The following is a 16886-nucleotide window of genomic DNA, read 5'->3' as shown; positions in this document are numbered from 1 at the left end:
TCCACATCCTCTACTCATCAACCATCAGAGTCCACCACTCCACTAGAAACCTCACAATCAATTGTACCAACAATGTCTCCAACAATGACTGACACAAGTGCTTCTAGTACATTGAAAAGTGATACATCTACTGTTTTTCAGACATCTGAGGGATCAACTGTATCCAAAGCATCTGCTTCTACTGAAGATGTATCTTCATCAGCTTCACCTCTTGTTCCATTGCACACTTCCCCAGCAACACAAACATCAACGTCACCTGAAACATCACATTCATCTCCAACATCAGAATTTTCTGCATCAACAGAATCAACACCCTCTGTGGGCACATCACACAGCATGTCTGTGAGCTCCACATCCTCTACTCATCAACCATCAGAGTCCACCACTCCACTAGAAACCTCACAATCAATTGTACCAACAATGTCTCCAACAATGACTGACACAAGTCCTTCTAGTACATTGAAAAGTGATACATCTACTGTTTTTCAGACATCAGAGGGATCAACTGTATCCAAAGCATCTGCTTCTACTGAAGATGTATCTTCATCAACTTCACCTCTTGTTCCATCGCACACCTTCCCAGCAACACAAACATCAACGTCACCTGAAACATCACATTCATCTCCAACATCAGAAGGTTCTGCATCAACAGAATCAACACCCTCTGTGGGCACATCACACAGCATGTCTGTGATCTCCACATCCTCTACTCATCAACCATCAGAGTCCACCACTCCACTAGAAACCTCACAATCAATTGTACCAACAATGTCTCCAACAATGACTGACACAACTGCTTCTAGTACATTGAAAAGTGATACATCTACTGTTTTTCAGACATCTGAGGGATCAACTGTATCCAAAGCATCTGCTTCTACTGAAGATGTATCTTCATCAACTTCACCTCTTGTTCCATCGCACACTTTCCCAGCAACACAAACATCAACGTCACCTGAAACATCACATTCATCTCCAACATCAAAAGTTTCTGCATCAACAGAATCAACACCCTCTGTGGGCACATCACACAGCATGTCTGTGATCTCTACATCCTCTACTCATCAACCATCAGAGTCCACAACTCCACTAGAAAACACACAATCAATTGTATCAACAATGTCTTCAACACTGACAGACACAAGTCCTTCTAGTACATTGAAAAGTGATACATCTACTGTTTATCTGACATCTGAGAGATCAACTGTAGCCAAATCATCTGCCTCTACTGAAGAAGTATCTCCATCGACTTCCCCTCTAGTTCCATCGCATACCTCCCCAATAATGCAAACATCAACACAACCTGAAACATCACATTCATCTCCAACATCAGAAGCTTCTGCATCAACAGAATCAACACCCTCTTTAGCTATATCACACGCCATGTCTGTGAGCTCTACATCCTCTACTCATCAACCATCAGAATCCTCTACTCCACTGGAAACCTCACAATCAATTGTACCAACAATGTCTCCAACAATGACCGACACAAGTCTTTCTAGTACATTGAAAAGTGATACATCTACTGTTTTTCAGACATCAGAGGGATCAACTGTATCCAAAGCATCTGCTTCTACTGAAGATGTATCTTCATCAACTTTACCTCTTGTTCCATCGCACACCTTCCCAGCAACACAAACATCAACGTCACCTGAAACATCACATTCATCTCCAACATCAGAAGGTTCTGCATCAACAGGATCAACACCCTCTGTGGGCACATCACACAGCATGTCTGTGATCTCCACATCCTCTACTCATCAACCATCAGAGTCCACTACTCCACTAGAAACCTCACAATCAATTGTACCAACAATGTCTCCAACAATGACTGACACAAGTGCTTCTAGTACATTGAAAAGTGATACATCTACTGTTTTTCAGACATCTGAGGGATCAACTGTATCCAAAGCATCTGCTTCTACTGAAGATGTATCTTCATCAACTTCACCTCTTGTTCCATCGCACACTTTCCCAGCAACACAAACATCAACGTCACCTGAAACATCACATTCATCTCCAACATCAGAAGTTTCTGCATCAACAGAATCAACACCCTCTGTGGGCACATCACACAGCATGTCTGTAAGCTCCACATCCTCTACTCATCAACCATCAGAGTCCACAACTCCACTAGAAAACACACAATCAATTGTATCAACAATGTCTTCAACACTGACAGACACAAGTCCTTCTAGTACATTGAAAAGTGATACATCTACTGTTTATCTGACATCTGAGAGATCAACTGTAGCCAAACCATCTGCCTCTACTGAAAAAGTATCTCCATCAACTTCACCTCTTGTTCCATCGCACACCTCCCCAGCAACACAAACATCAACACCACCCAAAACATCACATTCATCTCCAACATCAGAAGTTTCTGCATCAACAGAATCAACAACCTCTTCCGCTGTATCACACACGATGTCTGTGAGCTCTACATCCTCTACTCATCAATCATCAGAATCCTCCACTGCACTTGAAACCTCACAATCAAATGTACCAACAATGTCTCCAACAATGACCGACACAAGTCCTTCCAGTACATTGAAAAGTGATACATCAACTGTTTATCAGACATCTGAGAGATCAACTGTAGCCAAACCGTCTGCCTCTACTGAAGAAGTATCTCCATCGACTTCCCCTCTAGTTCCATCGCATACCTCCCCAATAATGCAAACATCAACACAACCTGAAACATCACATTCATCTCCAACATCAGAAGCTTCTGCATCAACAGAATCAACACCCTCTTTAGCTATATCACACGCCATGTCTGTGAGCTCTACATCCTCTACTCACCAACCATCAGAATCCTCCACTGCACTGGAAACCTCACAGTCAATTGTACCAACAATGTCTCCAACAATGACCGACAGAAGTCCTTCTAGTACACTGAAAAGTAATACATCTACTGTTTTTCAGACATCTGAAGGATCAACTGTATCAAAAGCATCTGCTTCTACTGAAGAAGTATCTCCATCAACTTCACCTCTTGTTCCATCGCACACTTCTCCAGGAACACAAACATCAACACAACCCGAAACATCACATTCATCTCCAACATCAGCAGTTTCTGCATTATCAGAATCAACACCCTCTTCGGCTATATCACACACCATGTTTGTGAGTTCTACATCCTCTACTCAGAAACCATCAGAGTCCTCCACTCCACTGGAAACCTCACAATCAATTGTACCAACAATGTCTTCAACAATGAAAGACACAAGTCCTTTTAGTACATTGAAAAGTGATGTATCTACTGTTCATCAGAAATCTGAGGGATCATCTGCAGCCAAACCATCTGCCTCTACTGAAGAAGTATCTCCATCAACTTCACCTCTTGTTCCATCGCACACCTCTCCAGCATCACTAACATCAACGTCACCTGAAACATCACATTCATCTCCAACATCAGAAGGTTCTGCATCAACAGAATCAACACCCTCTGTGGGCACATCACACAGCATGTCTGTAAACTCCACATCTTCTACTCTTCAACCATCCGAGTCCTCCACTCCACTAGAAACCTCACAATCAATTGTACCTACATTGTTTTCAACTATGACAGACACAAGTCCGTCTAATACAATGAAAAGTGATACATCAACTGTTTATCAGACATCTGAGGCATCAACTGAATCCAAAGCATCTGCTTCTACTAAAGAAGTATCTCCATCAACTTCACCTCTTGTTCCATCGCACACCTCCCCAGCAACACAAATATCAACATCACCTGAAACATCACATTCATCTCCAACATCAGAAGTTTCTGCATCAACAGAATCAACACCCTCTTTGGCTATAACACACACCATGTCTCTGAGCTCTACATCCTCTAATCATCAATCATCAGAGTCATCCTCTCCACCAGAAACCTCACAATCAATTGTACCAACAATGTCTTCAACAATGACAGACACAGGTCCTTCTAGTACATTGAAAATTGATAAATCTACTGTTTTTCAGACATCTGAGGCATCAACTGTATCCAAAGCATCTTCTTCTACTGAAGAAGTATCTTCATCAACTTCACCTCTTGTTCCATTGCACACCTCGCCAGCAACACAAACATCAACGTCACCCAAAACATCACATTCATCTCCAACATCAGAAGTTTCTGCATCAACAGAATCAACACCCTCTTCTGCTGTATCACACACAATGTCTGTGACCTCCACATCCTCTACTCATCAATCATCAGAGTCCTCCACTCCACTAGAAACCTCACAATCAATTGTACCAACAATGTCTTCAACAATGACAGACACAAGTCCTTCTATTACATTGAAAAGTGATACATCCACTGTTTATCAGACATCTGAGGGATCAACTGTATCCAAAGCATCTGCTTCTACTGAAGAGATATCTTCACCAACTTCACCTCTTGTTCCATCGCACACTTCCCGAGCAACACAAACATCAACGTTACCTGAAACATCACGTTCATCTCCAACATCAGAAGGTTCTGCATCAACAGAATCAACACCCTCTTCGGCTATATCACACACCATGTTTGTGAGCTCTACATCCTCTACTCAGAAACCATCAGAGTCCTTCACTCCACTGGAAACCTCACAATCCATTGTAGCAACAATGTCTCCAACAACAGACAAAAGTCCTTCTAGTACATTGAAAAGTGATACATCTACTGTTAATCAGACATTAGAGGGATCAACTGTAGCCAAACCATCTGCCTCTACTGAAAAAGTATCTCCATCAACTTCACCTCTTGTTCCATCGCACACACCCCCAGCAACACAAACATCAACGTCTCCCGAAACATCACATTCATCTCCAACATCAGAAGTTTCTGCATCAACAGAATCAACACCCTCTTCCGCTGTATCACACACAATGTCTGTGAGCTCTATATCTTCTACTCATCAACTTTCAGGATCCTCCACTGCACTGAAAACCTCACAATCAATTGCACCAACAATGTCTCCAACTATGACCGACACAAGTCCTTCTAGTACATTGAAAAGTGATACATCTACTGTTTTTCAGACATCTGAGGGATCAACTGTATCCAAAGCATCTGCTTCTACTGAAGAGGTATCTTCACCAACTTCATCTCTTGTTCCATCGCACACTTCCCCAGCAACACAAACATCAACGTCACCCGAAACATCACATTCATCTCCAACATCAGAAGTTTCTGCATCAACAGAATCAACACCCTCTGTGGGCACATCACACAGCATGTCTGTGAGCTCCACATCCTCTACTCATCAACCATCAGAGTCCACAACTCCACTAGAAAACACACAATCAATTGTACCAACAATGACAGACACAAGTCCTTCTAGTACATTGAAAAGTGATACATCTACTGTTTATCAGACATCTGAGGGATCAACTGTATCCAAAGCATCTGCTTCTACTGAAGAAGTATCTCCATCATCTTCATCTCTTGTTCCATCGCACACCTCCCCAGCAACACAAACATCAATGTCACCCGAAACATCACATTCATCTCCAACATCAGAAGTTTCTGCATCAACAGAATCAACGCCCTCTATGGGCACATCACACAGCATGTCTGTGAGCTCCACATCCTCTACTCAGACACCATCAGAATCCTCCACTGCACTGAAAACCTCACAGTCAATTGTACCAACAATGTCTCCAACAATGACCGACACAAGTCCTTCTAGTACATTGAAGATGGAATCAGTGACTAGTTCTCAAACAACTGGGGCATCAACTTTAACTAAATTATCTGCTTCTACTGAAGAAGTATCTCCATCAACTTCACCTCTTGTTCTAACGCACACCACCCCAGCATCACAAACCTCATTATCATCTGAAACATCACATTCATCTCCAACATCAGAAGTTTCTCCATCAACAGAACGAAAAATATCTCTGGGTACTTCAACACCATCCAGAACTTTACAGACAACACCAACATCAGGGACTTCATTACATTCTGAACCAACACTGCACTCCTCAACAGTTTTGGAGATGTCAAGTATTGCTAAGTCTACCTCAACCAGGCCAATTGTCCAAACGTCAAATATTCCTCAAACAACATTATCAGAATTCTTGACAACTGAAATAGGCACACCAAGTTCTTCAGTGGAATCAAAACTAACAATACCGGCTGAGACTTCACATTCAATACCAACTTTGCCGACTTCTGCAATATCGGAAATCATTCCAAGTTCATCTACTGAAAGATCTTTTTCAAATGATAAACAGACTGGCCAGGTCACATTAGCCTCACAATCCAGCACTTCAGAGTTTATTACAGGAAGAATAAGTTCTACTGGATTAAAGGTTTCAACATCCAGGTCATCAACATTATGTCCTCCTCACACTACTGGTCAAAACTGTGAAAATGGAGAAGATGAAGTTGGCGTTGTTTTAGGTATGAGCTGGGGATGTGAGTGATATGTATGGGGTGAAATCACATAAAACTATTGTTATCGCTTTCCAAGAAATCCCACTTCTAGCTTTGGACTTGTAGCCTGGGAGTCTAGACAGCACTGGCTCTATTAGGAGGGGGAGGGGGGGGGGGGTATAACTTTCTTCTGATTTTGTTGCCTAACTCATTAGGCTGTTCATGGATGAAGATCCTGCTATGGAGGTATACGTTCATAGCACAGCAGATATTCAGTGAAAATATCAGACTAGACCTAGAATGGTTGTCCTACAGATCATTTTAAGACCTAGTGACTGGCCATATTTATTATGGTTATTTTAAAACAACAAGTTTTCCATTAGATTTGAGATTCTTTAACCACTTTTCAAGCTTTACTTATAAAGTGCAGATTCATACGTGTAATGCATTTCCGGTTAGAGGGAACGCGACTGCACATGCCCGCCACCCCGGCTGTGCTGTCATTCGCTACAGCACAAGCCGATCAGCAGGTCCAGGACCCTCTAAATGGCTGAGCGAATCACAGAAGAGATACCTGTGTCTGTAAAATAACACAGAGCTCTCTACTGCCAGCAGGGAGGTACACAGATTAAACATTGTTAGACACAAAGTTAACCCCTTGGTCACCCGAGAAGTTAACCCCTCCCCAGCCAGTGTCATTAGTACAGTGACAGTGCATAGTATTATCACTAATCACTGTATTAGTGTCACTGGTGACATCAATGTCAGTTCCCACAAAGTGTAAGTTAGTGTCAGATAGCTCATCGCAGTCCCATTATAAGTCACTGATCAGTAATATTAAAAAAAAGCAAAATTCTAGTAAACATCCCATAGTTTGTAGATGTGATAACTTTAACGCAAACCAATCAATATACACTTATTGGGATTTTTTTTCCAAAGACACGTAGCAGAATACATATTGGTCAAAAATTTTGAAGAAATTTGATTTTGTTTTTTTATATTTTTTATTGAATATGTTTTATAGCAGATAGTAAAAAAATATTGTTATTTTTTTTTTCAAAATTTTAGGAATTGTTCGTTTATATAAAAAAAAAAAATAAACGCAGAGGTGATCAAATACCACCAAAAGAAAGCTCTATTTGTGTGAAAAAAAATGAAATAAATTTTGTTTGGGTACAGCGTTACATGCCTGTGCAATTGTCAGTTAAAGTAGCGCAGTGCTGAATATCAAAATATGGCCTGGTCATGAAGGAGGTAAAACCTTCCGGAGCTGAAGTGGTTAAAGAGGACATGAACTGTGGAATCTATGTAAAAAAAAAATCAGGGGCAGAGGGCAAAAGACTATTCATTATTATTGCGTTTAATCTGCGTGCAGCTTATCTTTTCCCCAGTCCTCACCTGTTCCGCACTGTCCCTCTGCCTGGAGGTGGCCATCTTGGTATTTGCTTCCTCACGCTATTGCTGCCCCACGACAGAAGAGATTCAGTCAGCACAGATCCATAGATAGAATGAAGCAGAAGCAGGGAGATCCTTGCACTGTAGAATGGCAGGAACAGCTTCCCCTCCAGCAAGGAGAACGGTGAGCAGCACAGAAGAGACAACCCAAATTCTGCTGTAAATCCCCTGAGAGTCAGAGACAGCATTGACCTAAGATGAAGGGGGGTAAATCTTTCGGGGTACTTCTTAGGCACAGTTACCATGTCTAGATGTTCCCTATAAGACTACCTGAGTTCAGGTCCCCCGGAATGACTATGCTGGCCATGTGACGGTGTGCACTGGACGATCACATTGGGGTGACGAGTATGCCTTTATATTGCAGGAAATGTTCCCAAAAAAGAAATCCATGCAGTGATTTCATTAGGTCGGGAATTCACCGAAGAACTGAAAAACAATTCATCTCCACAATACAAAGAGTTTGAAACGTTAATTATTGAGGTGAGTAAATGTCAGGACATCCTGTAATGAAGAGAAGAATCGATCATTTTCAATGTCTTCCAGCATTTCCCCAAATATATCCAAATGGTAAATCAGAGATGGAGATTCAAAGAGCATTTCCACTTTTGTAGCCAAATTGAGACAATATCTACTCTACTGTATATTTGTTACATCTTCTCATTCACATAGCAGAACTTAAAAAAGTGTTTCAAATTTGCTACTTGCTTACCCCTGAAGTGAATTCTCCTGAGGAATGTGTGTGTGGGGCATTGGGGGGGTTCATAATTAACCCCGTCTTGTCTGCAAATCTTCTTATCATAATCATGTAGTTACATAGTTGTAAGGTTGAATAGAGACAACAGTCCATCCCGTCCAGTCTGTGTCGGTGTCAGCGGCGGCCCGTCCATTAAAGGCGCACGGGCGCCGCCCCCTCTCTCCACACCACCCCCGTATATGAATAATGGATAGATTCATGCTTAGCACATCTATCCACCCCCAATTCAGGCGTCATTCAGGACCGCGGGCGCCTGAATTACAGCGGCGGGGGTGTTTTTTTGAAGCACCTAACAAAAGGCTTCAAAATAGGGTGGGCGGCTCGTGATACAGAGCATTGAGCCATGAGCCCACCCAGGTGTTACAATAGCAAATGAATATTCACTGTTGTAACACTGATCCTCAATCCAGCCAATCAGAAACAGGTCTGAGACCCGTTCTCCAATTTGCCGAAAAGAGTCCCAATTGGCCGCCGAGGTAGAGGGAGGAAACAGAAGCCGCCACGATGCCCGTGGACAGCAGGGAAAGGGGTGAGTGCACCTGATCCGCCCGCCGACTGACCGTCCAACCGCCGAGGGGTGGTACTGGTTGCCCCCCCCCCCCCAAAAAAAAATTACCACCAGCCGCCACTGGTAGGTGTGTATGTGTAGAAAAATTATTTCCCATATCCCCGTATATTGTTTTCATTAATGCCTGTCCAAGAGTCTTTTAAAACTATCCATACTTCCTGCTGACACCACCGATTGTGGAAGAGAGTTCCACATCCTTACTGCCCTGACAGTGACAAACCCCCGACACAGCTTATACCTCTTCCCCTCCAGTCTCATCATGTGGCCCCGTGTCTTCTTATACTCCCTGAGACTGGAAAGTTTCATACTTACGCTGGGATCGCCATTGAGATATTTGTATATCACTATCATATCTCCTCTCAACGTCTCTTCTACAAGAAGAACAAATGTAGCACTTGTAGTCGTTCCTCATAATTGAGATCCTCCAGTCCCCATATTAGTTTTGTTGCCCTTCTCTAGACTCTCTCCAGTTCCAGCACATCCCTTCTGAGGACTGGTGACAAGAACTGGATGGAATACTCCAGGTGTGGCTGGACCAGAGTTTTATAATCGTTTTATCTCTGGAGTAAATTCCCTTTTTAATGCATGCTAATTATCAGTTGTAAACTAGACACAAAGAGTTAAAGATTTAGAAGCTGGCCACCTGCATTGTATGGTAAGGAGGGAGGGCTCAGCGTGTCCCCAGGCCGTGTGGGGACAAAGACACTGTTATGCCCCGTACATGCGGTCTGAACTTCCGACAACAAATGTTCAATGGGAGCTTGTTGTCAGAAATTCCGATCGTGTGTAGGCTCCATCGGACATTTTACGTCAGAATTTTTGACAAACAAAATTTGAGATCTGGATCTTAAATTTTCCGACAAAAAAATCCGTTGTTGTAAATTCCTATCGTGTGTACACAATTCCGACGCACAAAGTTCCACACATGTTCGGAATGAAGCAGAAGAGCCGCACTGGATATTGAACTTCATTTTTCTCGGCTCGTCTTACGTATTGTACAGCACCGCGTTCTTGGCGATCGGAATTTCCGACAAGATTTGTGTGACCGTGTGTATGCAAGACAAGTTTGAGCCAACATCCGAAGGAAAAAAAACATGGATTTTGTCGTCGGAATGTCCGATCAATGTCCGATCAATGTCCGATCAATGTCCGATCGTGTGTACACGGCATAAAACTGTTCAGAAATGTTTGCAATCTGCCATGAGGTCTTTTTTTAATCTTTTTTGTTTACAGACTGTTTATTGAAAAATATCGCATGTTAGATACGATTCCAAAATATAAACTTCCATGTTTACAAAAGTTGTATAACTTTAGTAGGTATAAGAGCCAATAAGATTACAATGTTATTATAAATGTAGATCAAACGGAGAAAGCATTTTTTTTTTTTGTTCTAGAATATGTTCAATAACAAACACGAAATAAAATGTAAATAAAAAAATATACAAAAAAAATTTAAAAAAAAGGGTACATAAGACAGATCAGTCGTCATCATGTCAGCAATGCCATAATAGGTCATTTACATAAACAGAAAGTAATAAAAAACATCAGTCCGCTATTGTATTGAAAATAGAAGAGCAGATATCCCATTATGCATGAAAGGGGTGCATTGGAATCAGAATGAGTGTGAAAAATAATAGCATTCAGTGGAGGCTGGTGCTTTTTTGTTTGGGGGGGGGGGGGCAGCACTTCAAACCCCATCACCCTGTCTGCCGGTCCACCGGCACTTACCCTATTGGCAGTGGGGATGGGAAGGCACATCGGGGATCGGTGGGCACATCGGGGATCAGCGGGCACATCGGGGATTGGCGGGGACATCGGGGATCGGCAGGCACATTAGGGATCAGCGGGCACATCGGGGATCGGCGGGCACATCAGGGACTGGCAGGTACATCAGGGATTGGCAGGCACATCGGGGATCGGCAGGCACATTGGGGATCGGCGGGCACATCGGGGATCGGCGGGCACATCGGGGATCCGCAGGCACATCGGGGATCGGCGGGCACATCGGGGATCGGCAGGCACATCGGGGATCCGCAGGCACATCGGGGATCCGCAGGCACATCGGGGATCGGCGGGCACATCGGGGATCGGCAGGCACATCGGGGATCGGTAGGCACATCGGGGATCGGCGGGCACATCGGGGATCGGCAGGCACATCGGGGATTGGCAGGCACATCGGGGATCGGCGGGCACATCGGGGATCGGCGGGCACATCGGGGATCCGCAGGCACATCGGGGATCGGCGGGCACATCGGGGATCCGCAGGCACATCGGGGATCGGCGGGCACATCGGGGATCGGCAGGCACATCGGGGATCCGCAGGCACATCGGGGATCCACAGGCACATCGGGGATCGGCAGGCACATCGGGGATTGGCGGGCACATCGGGGATCGGCAGGCACATCGGGGATCGGCGGGCACATCTGGGATCGGCGGGCACATCGGGGATTGGCGGGGACATCTGGGATCTGCAGGCACATCGGGGATCGGCGGGCACATTGGGGATCAGTGGGCACATCAGGGATCGGCAGCACATCGAGGATCGGCGGGCACATCGAGCAGGGAAACAGGCTGCGACAGGCATCTGGCAGCGTCTCCTGTGTCATCTTTCCTTCTGAGATCACGGCGGCTTCCGCCTGTGTCTCCCCCCTCCTCCTAGGCGTCCAAAAAGATCGCCTGACCTTTCAGCCAATCGGAAAACAGGTAACAGACCCGCGCTTCATGATTGGCGGAGAGGCAATTCAGTGTTAGAAGAGTGAATATTCATTTGCTTTTCTAACACACCTGGGTGGGCTCCGAGCGCAATGTCCAATGATCCAAGTCCACCTGATTTTGAAGCCTATTAGAGCCTCTGGCTCCTTCAAAAAAAACACCCCCGCCGCTGTAATTCACGCGCCCGGCATCCTGAAAGGGGGCGGATCCATGAATAGGGGGTGGCTATGCATGAATCTATCCTTTAACCATATAGGGGGTGGCAGGATAGAGGGGGCGGCGCCCGTGTGCCCCTAATGGACGGGATGCCGCTGATAGCATTGATTCTGGCTTTAATCCGTACAAAAGGTACAGATGGATTTTTGCGATGGGACGCCATGGCACACAGTGTTGCTACAACACGTTAGGAGATACTTTTTATATATTTTTTAAATGTATTCTGTATGAATGGGAACACAAAGATACATAGAATGAGGTTCTCTCTAATTGGACTGCACAAGTGGAAAGACACTTTAAGAAGGAAGATGTTTGTTTTGTGTGTTCTCTTACTTTATAATACTTTATGGATTAACTTGATATATTATTTGTTTATATATAGATTACAACAAAAATATCTAATGGAATAATCTGATATATTTTGATTATATGTATTACAACAAAAAAAATGAATAAAAATCATTTGATTTAAATAAAAAAAAACAAAAAACGTGTCCAATGATTTGAGCACTGAGACTTTTTGGCGAGGATCAGTGCCGAGTAATGAGGACGAACGACCTTCATTGTCAATCAGTAGAAAATATCGTGTTCTGTGTCAGAGATTCTCTGCTTCCCTTCTCAGGTCTTCTCACCGTTATATAAGAAGGCGGCACCGCAATACTTTTCAGGGATGAGAGTGATCTCCGTCCGGTAAGTGGACTCATCAATGTTCATAAAATGTAACAATAAAAAAGAAAAGAAGAGATTTCTAGGATTAGGCCCATGAGAGTGAAATGCGTCAGTTGGGGGAGGTTCCTGGGCGGGGACTGGCAGCCTGTGTCCTTCATTTGAATGAAGTTTGTTGGACGGAAGGGACTTACATTGGTGGTAAGTGGGAGAAGAACTAGTGAAGGTCCCCCCTGACATCTTCAAATGTTGATATATTGATCGGATTAGAGCCGCCCCTGGATTGGTATTTGCCCCTCCCCCCTCCCCTCCCCCCTCGAGGTTTCTGTAGCTCCGTAGGATTGCACATTTACTGATCACTTTTCTCATAAATCTTCTTCCAGAAATGGAAGCACCATTGTGAACACCACCGGTGACTATACCTACCCCAACAACCAGACGGACATCAACTTCATCAATAACAACCTGACAACCAACCTCAATACAATCTTTACAAACGATCTGACAGAACTGAACACCACGAGCCTCAACTCCAGTGTGAAGGACGTGAGCGTCACGCCCGGCCCCTCCCCCATAACAGGTATGTCTTCACATTAACCCGCTCACCGCCAGAGACCTCTTCATGGTTTTCTTTCCTCACATGCTTCAAAAAAACATTTTAGGCCTGAAGATTAATTAAAACCCCCAAACATGATATATTTTCTGAAAGCAGAGACCCTGGAGAATAAAGTAGTGCTAGTTCCAATGTTTTATGTTACATGATATCAGCACAGCAGTTTACAAAACACAAAATTTCAGTAAAATATATGCTAAAGGCAATTTTAGGGCTCACAAACACAATGAGGTGGATTTACTGAAGGCAAGTATGCCGTATACTGCAACTGCTGTGATCTGAGGGGCAGCTCAGAAATGAGGGGGATCACTGCTGATCATCATCTACAAGCAAAAATGCCAGGGGCTGCCCGTACATTGTGGGCACACGGGTGCCGCCCCCCCAAGCACCTCCTCTGCCCTCCCTGTCCATGTGCCCGGCCCCTTTCAGGATGCCGGACACATTCATTCCTATGGCGGGGATAGTCGGGGGAGTGTTTTTTTAAGCCCCTGATTAGAGCCAGATGCCCTAATAGGCTTCAAAATAGGGTGGGCTCTGGGTGCAGAGAGTGCGCTCCAATCCCACCCAATTGTGTGACCATAGCAAACAAATTTTTGCTATTTTCACACTACAGTTACTCCCCGCCAATCAGGAGACAGGGCAGTGAGACCTGATTTCTGATTGGCCAAAGTGCCGGGCAATCCTATTGGATGCTTAGCGCTGTGGAAGAGGAGACACGCTGGAGCCGGACCCACCGCTGCCACCGCCCAGAGGACACAGCAGAAGAGGAGGACACAGCAGAAGAGGAGAGAACACAGAAGGAGGAGAGGAGGACACAGGAGGAGAGGAGGACACAGGAGGAGAGGAGGACACAGCAGAAGAGGAGGTCAGAGGAGTAGAGGAGAGGAGGACACAGAAGGAGAGGAGGACACAGAAGGAGAGGAGGACATAGGAGGAGAGGAGGACACAGAAGGAGAGGAGGACACAGAAGGAGAGGAGGACACAGGAGGAGAGGAGGACACAGCAGAAGAGGAGGTCAGAGGAGTAGAGGAGAGGAGGACACAGAAGGAGAGGAGGACATAGGAGGAGAGGAGGACACAGGAGGAGAGGAGGACACAGAAGGAGAGGAGGACACAGGAGGAGAGGAGGACACAGCAGAAGAGGAGGTCAGAGGAGTAGAGGAGAGGAGGACACAGAAGGAGAGGAGGACATAGGAGGAGAGGAGGACATAGGAGGAGAGGAGGACACAGGAGGAGAGGAGGACACAGAAGGAGAGGAGGACACAGGAGGAGAATAGGACACAGGAGGAGAGGAGGACACAGGAGGAGAGGAGGACACAGGAGGAGAGGACAGGAGGACACAGAAGGAGAGGAGGACATAGGAGGAGAGGAGGACATAGGAGGAGAGGAGGACACAGCAGGAGAGGAAGACACAGGAGGAGAGGAGGACACAGAAGGAGAATAGGACACAGGAGGAGAGGACAGGAGGACACAGAAGGAGAGGAGGACATAGGAGGAGAGGAGGACATAGGAGGAGAGGAGGACACTGCAGGAGAGGAAGACACAGGAGGAGAGGAGGACACAGAAGGAGAGGAGGACACAGAAGGAGAGGAGGACACAGGAGGAGAGGAGGACACAGGAGGAGAGGAGGACACAAGAGGAGAGGAGGACACAGAAGGAGAGGAGAACACAGGAGGAAAGGGGTACACAGAAGGAGAGGAGGACACAGGAGGAGAATAGGACACAGGAGGAGAGGAGGACACAAGAGGAGAGGAGGACACAAGAGGAGAGGAGGACACAGAAGGAGAGGAGGACACAGGAGGAAAGGGGTACACAGAAGGAGAGGAGGACACAGGAGGAGAGGAGGACACAGGAGGAGAGGAGGACACAAGAGGAGAGGAGGACACAGAAGGAGAGGAGGACACAGGAGGAGAGGAGGACACAGGAGGAAAGGGGTACACAGAAGGAGAGGAGGACACAGGAGGAGAATAGGACACAAGAGGAGAGGAGGACACAGAAGGAGAGGAGGACACAGAAGGAGAGGAGGACACAAGAGGAGAGGAGGACACAGCAGGAGAGGAGGACACAGCAGGAGAGGAGGACACAGGAGGAGAGGAGGACACAGGAGGAGAGGAGGACACAGCAGGAGAGGAGGACGCAGTCCGCCACATCCACATAGTAAGTGACGGACCTCCCGGGGGGGTTAGGGGGTGCTGGGTGACAGTGCCGCGCTGCCTGGAGGGGGGGGGGGGGAGCCCACCAGCCGCTACTGAAAGATGCTGTTTTTATTTTTATTTTCCTTGGATGTGAAGCTTCATCTGATTTACTAAGCTAAGAAGCGAGTACACTCGCAGTGCGCAGTATATTTGTTATTAGTAAATCATCCCCATTATATTATCCAAGTTTTTGGTAAAAAAATATATAAAAGATGATGTTGCAGAGCAAATAGATACCGAACGTGTCAAACTTTAAAATTGTACTCCCAAGAAACAGCGACAAACTTTGGTACACTATATTTTCTATGGGGGACGTTTTTAAAAGCCCCTCCAGGTCATCAGTTTAGAAATAACGGTGAATAATAGGCCAAGAATTATTGACCTCAGTCTGGCATGCGGGGTAATATGTAACGTGTATCACAAGCAACGTTTTTGTGCATAGGCACCCTCGACATGTGTAAATTACATTCATTCTTGTGCGTATATGGGGGGGTGAGGGGGGCATTCTTTTGGGGGGGAGGGGGGGTTACGTGCTTGGATGGAACTTTCATTTTTCACACTTCTTTCACTAAACTTTATTTTTCATTCTATCATTCTATAGGGGGACAAAAAGTCCTCCATGTGATGCATGGGGGGAGGGGATTGACACTTACAGGGGTGAGTGGAAGCAATCTAGTGGCTGCACAGCCGCCGGATCACTTCCTTCTGACAGTCGGCTTATGAAATTTGCCCCGCCCCCAACAACATTAGGTATGTGGTGGTGGCAGTAAAAACAATAGTAATTGTGCTTCCAGTGAATTCAGCCTTACACAAACAGGGGTGGCTTTATTTCACCATTATACAGAAGAAACATAAAGAAGATATATACAATGTATTACATCATCAATAGAAACAACACAGAAGTCCCGTCCTCCGGGGACGTTCTCAAAGGACTCACATAGAGCAAAACTCCTCACCCAGACCATCTGCACCATCCTTGTCCCTTATGTTGGCCAGCTAATCAGAGATCCATAGGGACCATACTTTTCCCTGATTGATATATGTCATTTTGTACATAGGGAGGGCAGCATCCACCATGTCCTCCTAGGAGGATACTACAGGGGTAGATGGGGACAACCATTTCATAATTTATTTTTTTTTTCGCATTAATAAAAGGAGATATGCTATCAGTACCTTAGTATGGGGAGACCTTTGTTCGTCATTCATGATACCCAATAGTGCCAAAGATGGGGTGATTGGGAGATCCAGCTGTAATTTCATGGTGAATTCAGCCTTAGTTGGTCCTGATGCCCTCCGGAAACTGGCAAGGAATACTTTAAGGCTTCACGTACACGGGACGTTTTTACAACCTCTTCTGAA

The 16886-nt window shown here is 45.3% G+C and overlaps 1 protein-coding gene across 1 annotated transcript in view; it reads left to right on the top strand.

Moving 5' to 3' along the window:
* The first annotated feature begins 39 nt into the window (after nucleotides 1-39).
* The window catches only part of LOC141111430 (uncharacterized), a 96710-nt gene continuing 79863 nt past the window's right edge, over nucleotides 40-16886 (top strand). The window contains exons 1-4 of the mRNA XM_073603728.1: nucleotides 40-6376; nucleotides 8169-8284; nucleotides 12677-12744; nucleotides 13104-13300. Of these exons, the coding sequence (XP_073459829.1) occupies nucleotides 73-6376; nucleotides 8169-8284; nucleotides 12677-12744; nucleotides 13104-13300 (6685 nt within the window). The 5' untranslated portion in view covers nucleotides 40-72. The remainder of the gene's footprint in view (nucleotides 6377-8168; nucleotides 8285-12676; nucleotides 12745-13103; nucleotides 13301-16886) is intronic.

This window comes from Aquarana catesbeiana, linkage group LG10 (genome assembly GCF_042186555.1).
Source record: "Aquarana catesbeiana isolate 2022-GZ linkage group LG10, ASM4218655v1, whole genome shotgun sequence".
NCBI classification, from domain to species: domain Eukaryota; kingdom Metazoa; phylum Chordata; class Amphibia; order Anura; family Ranidae; genus Aquarana; species Aquarana catesbeiana.
The sequence above is the reverse complement of the archived record's forward strand: the minus strand, read 5'-3'. Positions and strand labels throughout refer to the sequence as shown.